This window comes from Gossypium hirsutum, chromosome A13 (genome assembly GCF_007990345.1).
Source record: "Gossypium hirsutum isolate 1008001.06 chromosome A13, Gossypium_hirsutum_v2.1, whole genome shotgun sequence".
Classification (NCBI taxonomy): Eukaryota; Viridiplantae; Streptophyta; class Magnoliopsida; order Malvales; family Malvaceae; genus Gossypium; species Gossypium hirsutum.
In genome coordinates, this window is record NC_053436.1 from 94806155 (window position 1) to 94816971 (window position 10817).

At 33.0% G+C, this 10817-nt stretch overlaps 2 protein-coding genes across 2 annotated transcripts; one reads left to right on the forward strand and one right to left on the reverse strand.

Annotated features, from left to right (window-relative positions):
• Positions 1-21: 21 nt before the first annotated feature.
• LOC107919875 (tryptophan synthase beta chain 1) lies at positions 22-3865 on the forward strand. Its single transcript, XM_016849283.2, has 5 exons — positions 22-661; positions 1517-1873; positions 2009-2451; positions 2544-2638; positions 3458-3865. Exons 1-5 carry the CDS (start codon positions 299-301, stop codon positions 3631-3633), a joined length of 1434 nt encoding a protein of 477 aa, XP_016704772.2. The 5' UTR covers positions 22-298; the 3' UTR covers positions 3634-3865.
• Positions 3866-5958: 2093 nt separating this feature from the next.
• On the reverse strand, positions 5959-9887 carry LOC121212492 (glucose-6-phosphate/phosphate translocator 1, chloroplastic). Its single transcript, XM_041085324.1, has 5 exons — positions 9198-9887; positions 8574-8799; positions 7901-8123; positions 7043-7256; positions 5959-6300 (listed from the first exon to the last, which is right to left on the reverse strand). The coding sequence occupies exons 1-5, from the start codon at positions 9693-9695 to the stop codon at positions 6289-6291; spliced, it is 1173 nt and encodes a 390-aa protein (XP_040941258.1). The 5' UTR covers positions 9696-9887; the 3' UTR covers positions 5959-6288.
• Between the last annotated feature and the right edge of the window lie 930 nt (positions 9888-10817).

A 10817-nucleotide genomic window follows, 5' to 3' on the forward strand; every position in this document is an offset into this window, starting at 1 on the left:
ATATAGATATAGATGGAAGCCCAAATTTTTTTCCTTATTTAAAAACACTTTTTCCAATTTTTTTTTGCCCTTTTTTATCATAAAAAGAAGCCAATTTTTTTTCCCCATTTTTATCATAAAAAGAAGCCATGAAAAAATGACTTCCAATTGTAGGAAAATTTCCTAAGACAATAATTTGCCACGTCATCTCGTACCAAATCATTTTTTTGTCTTAACTGGGCCCAGCACTTTTTTAAATATTTTTGTCCCGTATCCTTCAGAAAGAAACAGTCCACCCAAATAAAGCCCTAAAATTGAAATGCCCTCGAATATGGCCGCCACCGCCACAAGCACCGCCACATTCCGTCTTGGCAATCCCCTTTCCTCTTCCTCTTTCTCTTCCTCATCCGTTTACTCCTCCAAGATATTGCCTGTCAATTTCAGCCAATTTGCGCTTCAGACGTCGCCTGTGAAAAGCTTTTCTGTTTCTTGTACGGTAACTAGAGAACCAGTCCCAGCAGCTCCGGTTTCCATGGATTCGGACCCGAACGGATGGAAACGACCCGACTCGTTTGGTCGGTTTGGCAAATTTGGCGGAAAATACGTTCCCGAGACCCTAATGTCTGCCCTCTCTGAGCTGGATACGGCTTTTCATTCCCTCTCCAAAGATGAAAAATTCCAGGTTGTTTTCGCAATGACTCCACTTCATATTTATACACATTTCTATTCGTATTTAATTATGAATATTTATCTGGAATAGTTGAGTCAAGGTCTTTGTGTGTGTGTCTTACTAATAAGAATTTAGATTGGAATTTAAAAACTGTAGTTGTCCTTTTACAAAGAATTTGTTATCAACAAAAAAGAAGAAATTGAAAATTTTTCGACTTTGATTAAAAGAAGAAAATCTATTTATTTTTCTTTTGTTGTTGATTACACTTCTTGAATTTGAAAATGATTGTTCTTTTTCATTTTTATTTTAGATTTTGATTGTAATTTTTGATATCGACTTTCATTCTCATTGAAAAGGACAAAAATATCTTTTTTGTTCTAAAGCTCAAAATTTCTTTTGATTAATTAGTTAAAAGAAATCCTCACATTTTTTTTTGATGAAAAAAATGAGGCTCATGAAATAGCCTTCTTATACAACTCAACCAGTGGAGTTACCACACATATTCCTATCTGTACTAACAAGACTTACAACATCAGGAGAAGGTTCTTCAAGCAAATGAAGCTGGAGATTATCCTTAAATGCCGATTTTGCAATCATCACTTTTTTGAATGATTAAGAAAATTATTCATTATATGTGAAATTGACATTTCTTTAGCCTTGTTGGCTTATATTTAAGCAATTTGTAACCTTTTTCATAATTTATTTAAAAATAATCATTATATAAAAATTCGCTAATAAAAGTGGTAAGTAAAGAGAGGTTCTAAATAATTTTAGCCTTGAAATAATAATAAGAAAAATCCCTTTGAAAGAATTTTTATTTTTATGCTGAAAGTGGTGATTTTGAGGAATAATTTTTATGATTTGCAGGAAGAATTAGCTGGGATTTTGAAAGACTATGTTGGTAGGGAAAGTCCACTTTATTTTGCAGAGCGGCTGTCTGAACATTACAAGCGTCCCAATGGTGAAGGGCCAGATATATACCTTAAGAGGGAGGATCTTAACCATACTGGTGCTCATAAGATCAATAATGCTGTTGCTCAGGCATTGCTTGCTAAACGTTTGGGCAAGAAACGGATTATTGCTGAAACTGGAGCTGGTCAGCATGGAGTGGCAACAGCTACCGTGTGTGCACGGTTTGGTTTGCAGTGCATTATTTACATGGGTGCTCAAGATATGGAAAGACAGGCGCTTAATGTTTTCAGAATGCGGCTCCTTGGTGCAGAGGTAAATGGTTAACCAATGAGATATCATTTGTTATACATTGTTACTTGGAGTATAGCTCTGTATCACCTTCTCTCTGGATTGGCTGAAATGCTCTTTTTATTTTTCAAATTTGACATTGTATTAATTACCATATAGGTTAGAGCAGTTCACTCGGGTACTGCAACACTAAAAGATGCTACATCGGAAGCTATCCGGGATTGGGTGACTAACGTGGAGACAACTCATTACATTTTGGGATCTGTTGCTGGTCCACATCCATATCCTGTGATGGTGAGAGAGTTCCATGCAGTGATTGGTAAAGAAACAAGAAAACAAGCCCTGGAAAAATGGGGAGGGAAACCAGATGTATTGGTTGCATGTGTTGGCGGAGGTTCAAATGCTATGGGACTTTTCCATGAGTTTGTTAATGACAAGGATGTTAGGTTGATTGGTGTAGAGGCTGCTGGTTTTGGTTTGGACAGTGGCAAGCATGCTGCTACTTTGACCAAGGGAGAAGTGGGAGTTTTGCATGGAGCTATGTCCTACTTATTACAAGATGAAGATGGGCAAATAGTTGAACCCCATTCCATTAGTGCAGGGTGGAGAAATTATATTGAATTTGTTCATTTTTATGCGGCTTGCTTTATTTTGCTTTGAATAACTGGGAAACCTTTTTGTTATGTCTATACAGCTTGGATTATCCTGGGGTTGGACCAGAACACAGTTTTCTGAAAGATGTAGGGCGAGCTGAGTACCACAGTGTCACAGATGAAGAAGCATTGGAAGGTATGAAACTACCGTCCAGTTGTTTTGATGATTCATCTTATTGTATCTGATTGTGACTACTACCTGTTGTTCGTTCTTGTAAAAGAAAATGATTATCTGTAGAGGCACTGCATTCTATTCGCCTTTTATGTATGTATATTTATTTGCCCTATGTTTGTGGCATCTTTAACCTTAAAAAGCTGCATGTCTCTCCATGTTAGAAGATTGGTTGTTGCTTTCTCTGGTTACTTGGAAATTTGAAGCTTTATCTGTAGGTCCTTGTAGACCGTAAAGTTTCATGAGGACTGGAACATATTCCGTAGGTTTACCTAATTTCACCTTGGTTCATTAATCATCCAATGCATCCTCCACCTCTTTTTCTCAACTGTTCATTTTTAGTTCTTCACCATGAGCTGTTGATTTATCACTTTCTCCTTCAAAATTGTTTTGACCGATGACTATATGCTTAAAATGTTCTCGAAGGTGGACATGTTTCTCTTGCATCTTTCTCTCATTTAATACAGACATACGCACTTAAGATATCGAGTATAAAACCTGTCGTCTTTGAGTAATAGTCAAAATTTGCACGTTTACACACGAGCAACGCTGTTTTTTTTTGGGGGGAGATGCTGGATATTGTCTACCTTATGGTTCCTTTAACTTATGCCTTCTCAAATATCTTTAGAAAAAGTCAATAATTCAATGGATCAGCTTCTTTGCACTCTTATATCGACATTTTTGGTCAGCTTTTATCACCTATATTACTATTTTTAACCGATTTCATCGAACTTTTATATCTCTTTGTTGCCATTTTCTTACTAAATAAATTGAAATAAGCAGCTTTCAAGAGATTGTCTCGACTGGAGGGTATAATCCCAGCTTTGGAGACATCTCATGCACTGGCTTATTTGGAGCAGCTGTGTCCAACTCTACCGAATGATACCAAAGTTGTGGTTAACTGCAGCGGCAGAGGCGATAAAGATGTTCAGACAGTGATTAAGCATTTGCAGGTATGATTACGATGCTTTTCGTGGAAATAAATGGTTGCCCTTTCTTTCTACAACCATGCTGTCAGTCTTTTTCTCTGTTTCTTTATATGTACTACTACTTGCTTTGCAAAACATTTGTAATGGGGAATCCTTCTGCCAACATTTGTAATGGGGAATCATTCTGCCAACTTATGATAAAATAGTTTAGGGCCTTTAGGCCTGCTCTATGGTGCAGTTAATTAAATTTTTTTTTTGAGAATTATTTTCTTCAAAGAAAGTAATTTCCACATGCAGTTGAAAAGTTAATATATATATATGTGAGAGAAAACAACTTTTTAGATATAAATTAAGATGATAAATTGAAAAAACAAGTATCAAAAAACTGTGTTGAAAATTAAGTATACATTAATTATGTAGTTTGATAAATGCAATTTTTAAAATTTTATAGGTAAACTATTCTAATGTTAAATGAAATAAAATAAAATAAAATAAAAATAATTGAAAAAGCTCTACGTTTAAGTAATAAATAGGTATTTTTTCACTTTTATTCATTGAAGAATTTTACTATTTCTTCTTTTTATTATGGGATAATCAGAAGTGCTTAAAAAAAATTAAATTATTAAAATATTAATTTTTAATTGATTTATTTTTTCAATGCATCCAACATGACCTGAATCTATTCTAAACAATATAAATTTAATTTAATTTTAATTCAAATACCTAATAAATATTTTAAAATTTATTTCTGATATGTTGATATTAAGATTAAGTGTATTAATTTATTTTAATTTATAAGAAATAGATAATATTATGTAAAAGTAAATATATTAAATTATGTTTTTTTATTAATAATTAAATAGCTTTAGTTTTTTTTATCAAGTTAACTTTTTGTTGTAATAAATAGGCGAAATTCTATGGATTTAGTTTGATTTTTATTAGTTGCTCTTTTCAATTATAATATCAATCTTTTTGTCAATTATGTTAAATTATTTGATGTGATTTATTTTTTATACATGATGTGATATATACATCTTGATTACTTGTTATAATTGCACAAATTTTTGTACATCTAAAAATATAAACATATTAATCGAACTGTACAAAAATATCAAGGTGGGTGCATATACATGTTTAAAAAAAAAAGAAAAAAATTAGAGTCCCATCAAATTATATAACACTATAGACTTCGGAATTGAAAATACATATTTAGAATAAATAAAAGAAATAAAGGATTAAACCCATAATACAGAAATGTACTAAAATGTATTAAATTCCATCGAGATGTTAATAGGTGAAGGAAAGAAGTTTGGAGGGGTAGGCAATGCCAATGGACGGTAATGAATGGGAGCTTTGTTTGAATCAATTATTTTGTCTGAAGATATTTTTATTCTTATGAACGGCCAATATCAAATTCCCCATCTTTAATAGAAAGATGAGAGCAACTCATTTTCAAAGTTTTTTTTTTCCCTCTTTGTCAAATCATTTTCGATTTGACGGACACCGTTGTGCGGTACTAATATGTAGCCCCTCCAATCTGTCTATCCCATGCTTCATGTTTTAACATGCATACCATCATTCTGTATGTGTAAATGAATTAAATTCGATTTCTCATTGTTTATCACACAAATAATATTTTTAAGATTTTTTTTATTACAACTTAATTTATGTTCATAAAATCAATCATCATTTAAGGATAATTTATTATTTGATTATTATATATTAATAAAATTATTAATTTACCACACAAATATATATTAATTTATATTCATGTTTGTTTGATGCTCACGAATATTTACATAATGTAGGCTTTTTTTTTTTTTGCTGGAGGGTGAAGTTAAAAGGTTTAGGGCTTTTAGAAATTTATTTCTGGTGAGAATATACAATTAAAATCGTTTTCCCTAACCTAGTACTCAGAAGTGTTTGGAACCCCATAGGGAGAAATGATGTAATGATGCAGGGAGCAAAGAGAAATTAGCCTTTGAAGCCATGAAGGGTCATATGAGAGTTTACATATTCTACCTAATTTTCTATTTCCAATGCTCTTAAAATCTTTCAATGAACGGTCATAAAGAAGACAACCTCACATGTCCTTCTATTTTAAGCTTTTCCATTACCATTTTATTTCCAATGTGAACCATAAGCTAAGCATCTTGGTCAACCCCTCTCTTACTTTCAAAAAAGTACTGCATGTGCCTCCAGCATGACCTAAGTCTTATCACCTTTTCATTTTCTTATGTTTCAGAAAATATCTTTCCGAAGAGTTAAATAATGTTTAATTTTTTCAGAAGATTTAAAATGTGTTCCAACACACAAATACAAATACTTGGAAAAAAAAATGAAAAATCAAAGAAATAGTTAAAAATAACACCATAATATTTTTATCAAGAAATACATTGTCCTTAGCTCTTGTTCATGTCTTGCTGACATAAAAAAAGGCTCACAACATTAAGCCCCTCTTTATTCAAAACGGATCCACAGCAACTATATAGATTAAAAAGAAACATGCCTAAATCCACTGTATGACATTATTTATAATCACCCCCCTTATTATAGATATCTACAATATGACAAGCTGGTAACACCAAAATCCAGCAATCATTGATCCCGAAAGCCAGTAACTAATCCGAGCTTCCACAGTTATCACGATGTTTTGAAATTTGAAAGCCCCCCCCCCCAGTTTTCTCATGCCTTTGCCTGCAAAAGAGATCGCATGTGTTTAGAGGTAACGGCAATCAATCGTTCTCGGTATAAGGAGAGGAAACCAAGCATATTCTCAAATTATTTAGAATGAAATATTGTATTCTGATCTAAAGCATCTTTGACTTAATGTACAAGGAATAAACCATCTCATGATCCCATTAGATGCCTTTGGTTAGGTAGACGCATGGTTCAACTGGGGTTTCACTAAAGCCACCTTACTACCTAAGATGTCACCTGTCATATTGGCAGCTAGTGCCGGCCCACCTCAGTGTCAACATCCATGGATTATAATCCATCTACCACCAAAATCTAGTAGGAGGCACCAAGTAGGTGTTAAACTGATGGTCCAACAAACCAATCAAGACACCAAACCGTACGATATTTAAGAATTAGGTCAGTCACATAGGCCAAAACAACAAATCTTTAAGGTTACACAATAAGCAGCTAATTAACACTAAATTTCAAAATTTCAATGAGCACATACCCTTTTTATCTCTTAGAAATGGTCAATTGCTAGAGCTCCAAAATATCCGATTTTGACATGTAGTACGTCACATGATATGCTATAGACCTTATCACTATGGAAATATCATCCAAAAACAAACATGCAAGTCATATGTGAACAACCTAGAAAAATAGTGCTTGTTCATATATCTAGTTGGGTAATCTGTAACAGTCAGACAGGTCTGACAGTCAGAAATGCATAAGTCTGTTCGTGAATTACAGGATCACTAACCTGAGAATACAAGAAGGTTCCAAGGATAGCAATAGCAGCTCCGACAGCATTGACAGGTTGGACAGGCGTGTGGAAGATGATGATGGATGAGACTATAACAGATATACGTTTCATGGTGTTGCCGATGCTAAATGTCAAGGGAGAGATCTGATCGAGGGACATGTACGAGACTTGATTGTAGAGATGATAGAAAATACTTTGGGCCGCCACCCACCTTTCAAATACGATAAAATTCGCAAAAACGATTGTTAGAAAACAGCAAGTAAAAATATCATAAAACAACACTGTTAGATTTCATGTCCATAAAGAGTATCTAACGATTCAAAATTTATATAAGAAAAGAAACGTGGTTTTGAAATTCCAAGACAAACATTGTAGTACAAAAACCTGAATTGTGATAAGATGGGTAGTGTACAGTCTAACGTTCCTGTTAGAGGTGCATATATGATATCTTCACTGTAACTCTTAAGTGATTGCTACCAGGCGGTTCAAGGCTTCAAGCTATGTGCAGGTCTTGAGGCATGTTATATACTATCCAGTAAGCATTAACCCAATGGAACAAATAAGCTATGTTACTTTGTGAGTGTCAGATGTGGGTATGTATTAGAACCGGTGTATTTAATTGCTTTCCATTATATGATACAGAGATTTCAATATTTCCAATATCTTCTTCAGCTGTCAAACAGGTGATAGGACTCCTATGTTATTCATTTTAGTATAAGCATAATGTGACAAGTTCCAATAAGTTCTTCAAATGCCTTCAAAGTGTTTACCTGGGTCATAAAGTAAATGCAGAAAACATTGAATGGAAAGAAACAGAACAAGGAATTGAGATTTAGTACTCTGTTAAGTTATTACCAGATGAACTGTGGTCCAATTTGGGATAAGGCCTTTTCCCATCCTGCTGCCCACATCTGCGGTCCTTCTACAGCAATCGCGAAAGGTGTGAGTATTACAAGAGACAACATAGATAGACAAGCATAGTAGTTCATCCCACTAACGGAGTTTCCTTTCATGCCCTTCTTGGAGAATATATTACGGAAGACAAATGCCAAGTTTGATATCATAGCTCCCATAAAACCTGAAATACACAGAGATCAACCGAGTCCATACTCCAATGATAAAGCCTTCAAAGCAAATTGATTATATGCACAACCTCAACCTCAGTCAGTCAGAATCCTAAAGCAACATATATGTCCGAAATACTAAATGCACATTACCAGCTGAAAACAAGACCATGGTTACTAAAACATGCTAGAAAAAAACACACATGAAGGGGAAATGATGGTGGCCACATGTTAAGCCTTTTCAGGTTTGGATGTTAAGAAAACTGGGGTAACACCAAAAGTTTGCCAAAAAAGAGTGGCTTATTGAGCTCAATTTCAAATAATGGGGCATTGACGTCATAAAGCACCCAGTTAGAGAGGATTAAAACATAAAAGAAACAATTCAACAACAGCTTCAATGAGGATTAAAACATCAAAGTAAAAAATCAATATCCATATCAAAGAGATTATAGCTTTCAAATTACCGGTCATATTAAAGTTGAGTTCAGTTACGGCAGCAAGAGCGCAACCACCAATGATGGGAACAAGGGAGAGGTAAACCGCAGGAGGGAAGCTCTCTCCAAGCAAGAGACTAGAAACCAGGACACTGAAAGCTGGCTCACCACTCTTGATTATGTGAGTGAATGAAACTGCAACCTTAGACATACTCACAGTTGCTGCTACATGCCCAATGGTATGTGCCACAGCAACCTAGGAAAAAAAAATCAACAAGAAAAAAAGTTGAAAATTTCAGTAAAACTTGTGATTCATAGTCTCAGGCTGTGAAGTCAAATTCTAATTTTTTTTTGAAAATTTATCAATATTTTCTTCTTCAAATTTAATATAAGACAAGATAAAACCAAATTTTAATTTCATTTTCTCTGCAATCAGACAAACTGTAGTTTTCTTAAAACTGAAACAAGAGACAAATCTGTGGTTCTTTTTAACTTTTTCCTCCTACCGTCCAAATATCATAAAAACACATGATCCTAGCAAAAAAATTCAGAAATATTAAAATCTTAGACAAGCAATGAACAAATTTCTAGTTTCTACTATTTTCTCCACTTTCTCACCAACCAAACACAAAATCGGAAAAAGAAAACCCTTACCGGAAACAAAGTCTTCCAAAACTCAAAATCTGTTTTAGGCGCCTCAGCAATCCTTGTAGCCCATGAAATCAACATCATCAAAGATCCACAGGCAAGGGACAAAGTTGAAGTCAACCAAGGGTAAGGGTAAGCATTCAAAACCTTCTTGTTATAAATATTGAAAACAACATTTAAAGCCCACCAAGTTGCAAAATAAATCCCAATTTTCACCCTTTTTGCAGCTTCTGATTTCACTTCCTGAGCTGCAGCCTGAATAGGCTGGGACTTATCAGCTTCATAAGCCCTGCACTTGATCACGGGTTCTTTATCCTTCCCAATAATCTCAACAGCGGAAACATGCAAAGGCTTTGACAGTGAAAGATTTGTTCTTTTCGAATTGTTTTGGAAAACCAAAGGAGGTAAAATTGAAGATCTGCAAGAAAGTGATCTTCGCTGGAGAACTGAATTTGAAACATCACTGCATGCAGCTAAAGCGGATTGCTTTAGACTAAAACTCATGTTTCTGGTATTTGGTGAATCACTATCAAGATAATACTTTGAGGAAAAAAATTCAAAACTACAAACAAAAAATCAAACAGAAAGAAAGGTATAGAGGCCAATAAAGACTATAAGCGGTAAAAAGTTGAAAAAAATACCCTCAAATCTCAGTCCACAACCCAACTTTACGCCAAAACAAACTTTGTGATTTAATTCATGTGAAATCACACCTCTCTTATTTATATATACATGACTTTATTTTATTTACACTTTAATATGTCAATAACTTTTATTTAATTTTATATGATTTTGATTGTATTATAATAATTAAATATTATTTTATATAAATTCTAAATATTTAAATTTTCTGATTATATTTATATAAATTTTTAAAATTTAATTTAAGATATTATAGTTTTTAAATTTTTTATTTTCAAATTCTTCATTTTTCTAGGCAAATCAAAATTTCTTTATTTTTTATAAAAGTATTGAGTGTTTTTTATTTTAATATTAATTAATTTTAACATGGTTAAATTTTTTTAAAAAAATTATAACTTATTATTATATCAATAAAATATAATGATGATGATTTATGAGTGAAATATGTATTTGAATGCTAACATCCAAAAGCGTGTTTAATTTTAATTATTTGACTATATTTTTTTCTGTTGATGTTTGAAAGGGAGTGGTAATTTGTGTTAGATCCAATAACCTTGATTGCTTCAAAAGTGCCAACCAACTACCCACTCAAATCCAACAACTTTGATTTCTGTCAAAATTTGTTGCTTTTTTTTTATAAAAAAATCAATTTATCTTAATAATAAAAACATAAGAAATGTACATATATCTCATGCGTTCTGAAAAAAAAATCTATTTATTTTTTCAGTTTTTATGAAAATACATTAAACTGATTAAACGTATTTTTACCTAAATAAAAAAAATTTATAAAAACAAAATACATTGAATATGTTTTATATTGTGGAAAAGTGTTGGCAGCATCATCTTAAAAAATCTCACCATTTGACAATCATTCTAAGTGGAAAAAATATTTTTTAAATAGTGTCGTCACTTTTAGGCCTTTTCCATATCGGATCCAATTAAAAATGCTTCTTAAATTTTTAATTCAGTACTTTATAATTCAAT

What these genes read in the sequence shown, in the direction of transcription:
- LOC121212492 (XM_041085324.1), bottom strand. Translation starts at nt 9,695, where the DNA reads ATGAGTTTTAGTCTAAAGCAATCCGCTTTAGCTGCATGCAGTGATGTT. An exon ending in TTTGGAAGACTTTGTTTCCG is followed by an intron (nt 8,800 to 9,197) that starts GTAAGGGTTTTC and finishes TTTTTTTCCTAG; the next exon opens with GTTGCTGTGGCACATACCAT. An exon ending in ACTCAACTTTAATATGACCG is followed by an intron (nt 8,124 to 8,573) that starts GTAATTTGAAAG and finishes TGTGTATTTCAG; the next exon opens with GTTTTATGGGAGCTATGATA.
- LOC107919875 (XM_016849283.2), top strand. Translation starts at nt 299, where the DNA reads ATGCCCTCGAATATGGCCGCCACCGCCACAAGCACCGCCACATTCCGT. An exon ending in TGCGGCTCCTTGGTGCAGAG is followed by an intron (nt 1,874 to 2,008) that starts GTAAATGGTTAA and finishes ATTACCATATAG; the next exon opens with GTTAGAGCAGTTCACTCGGG. An exon ending in AGATGAAGAAGCATTGGAAG is followed by an intron (nt 2,639 to 3,457) that starts GTATGAAACTAC and finishes TGAAATAAGCAG; the next exon opens with CTTTCAAGAGATTGTCTCGA.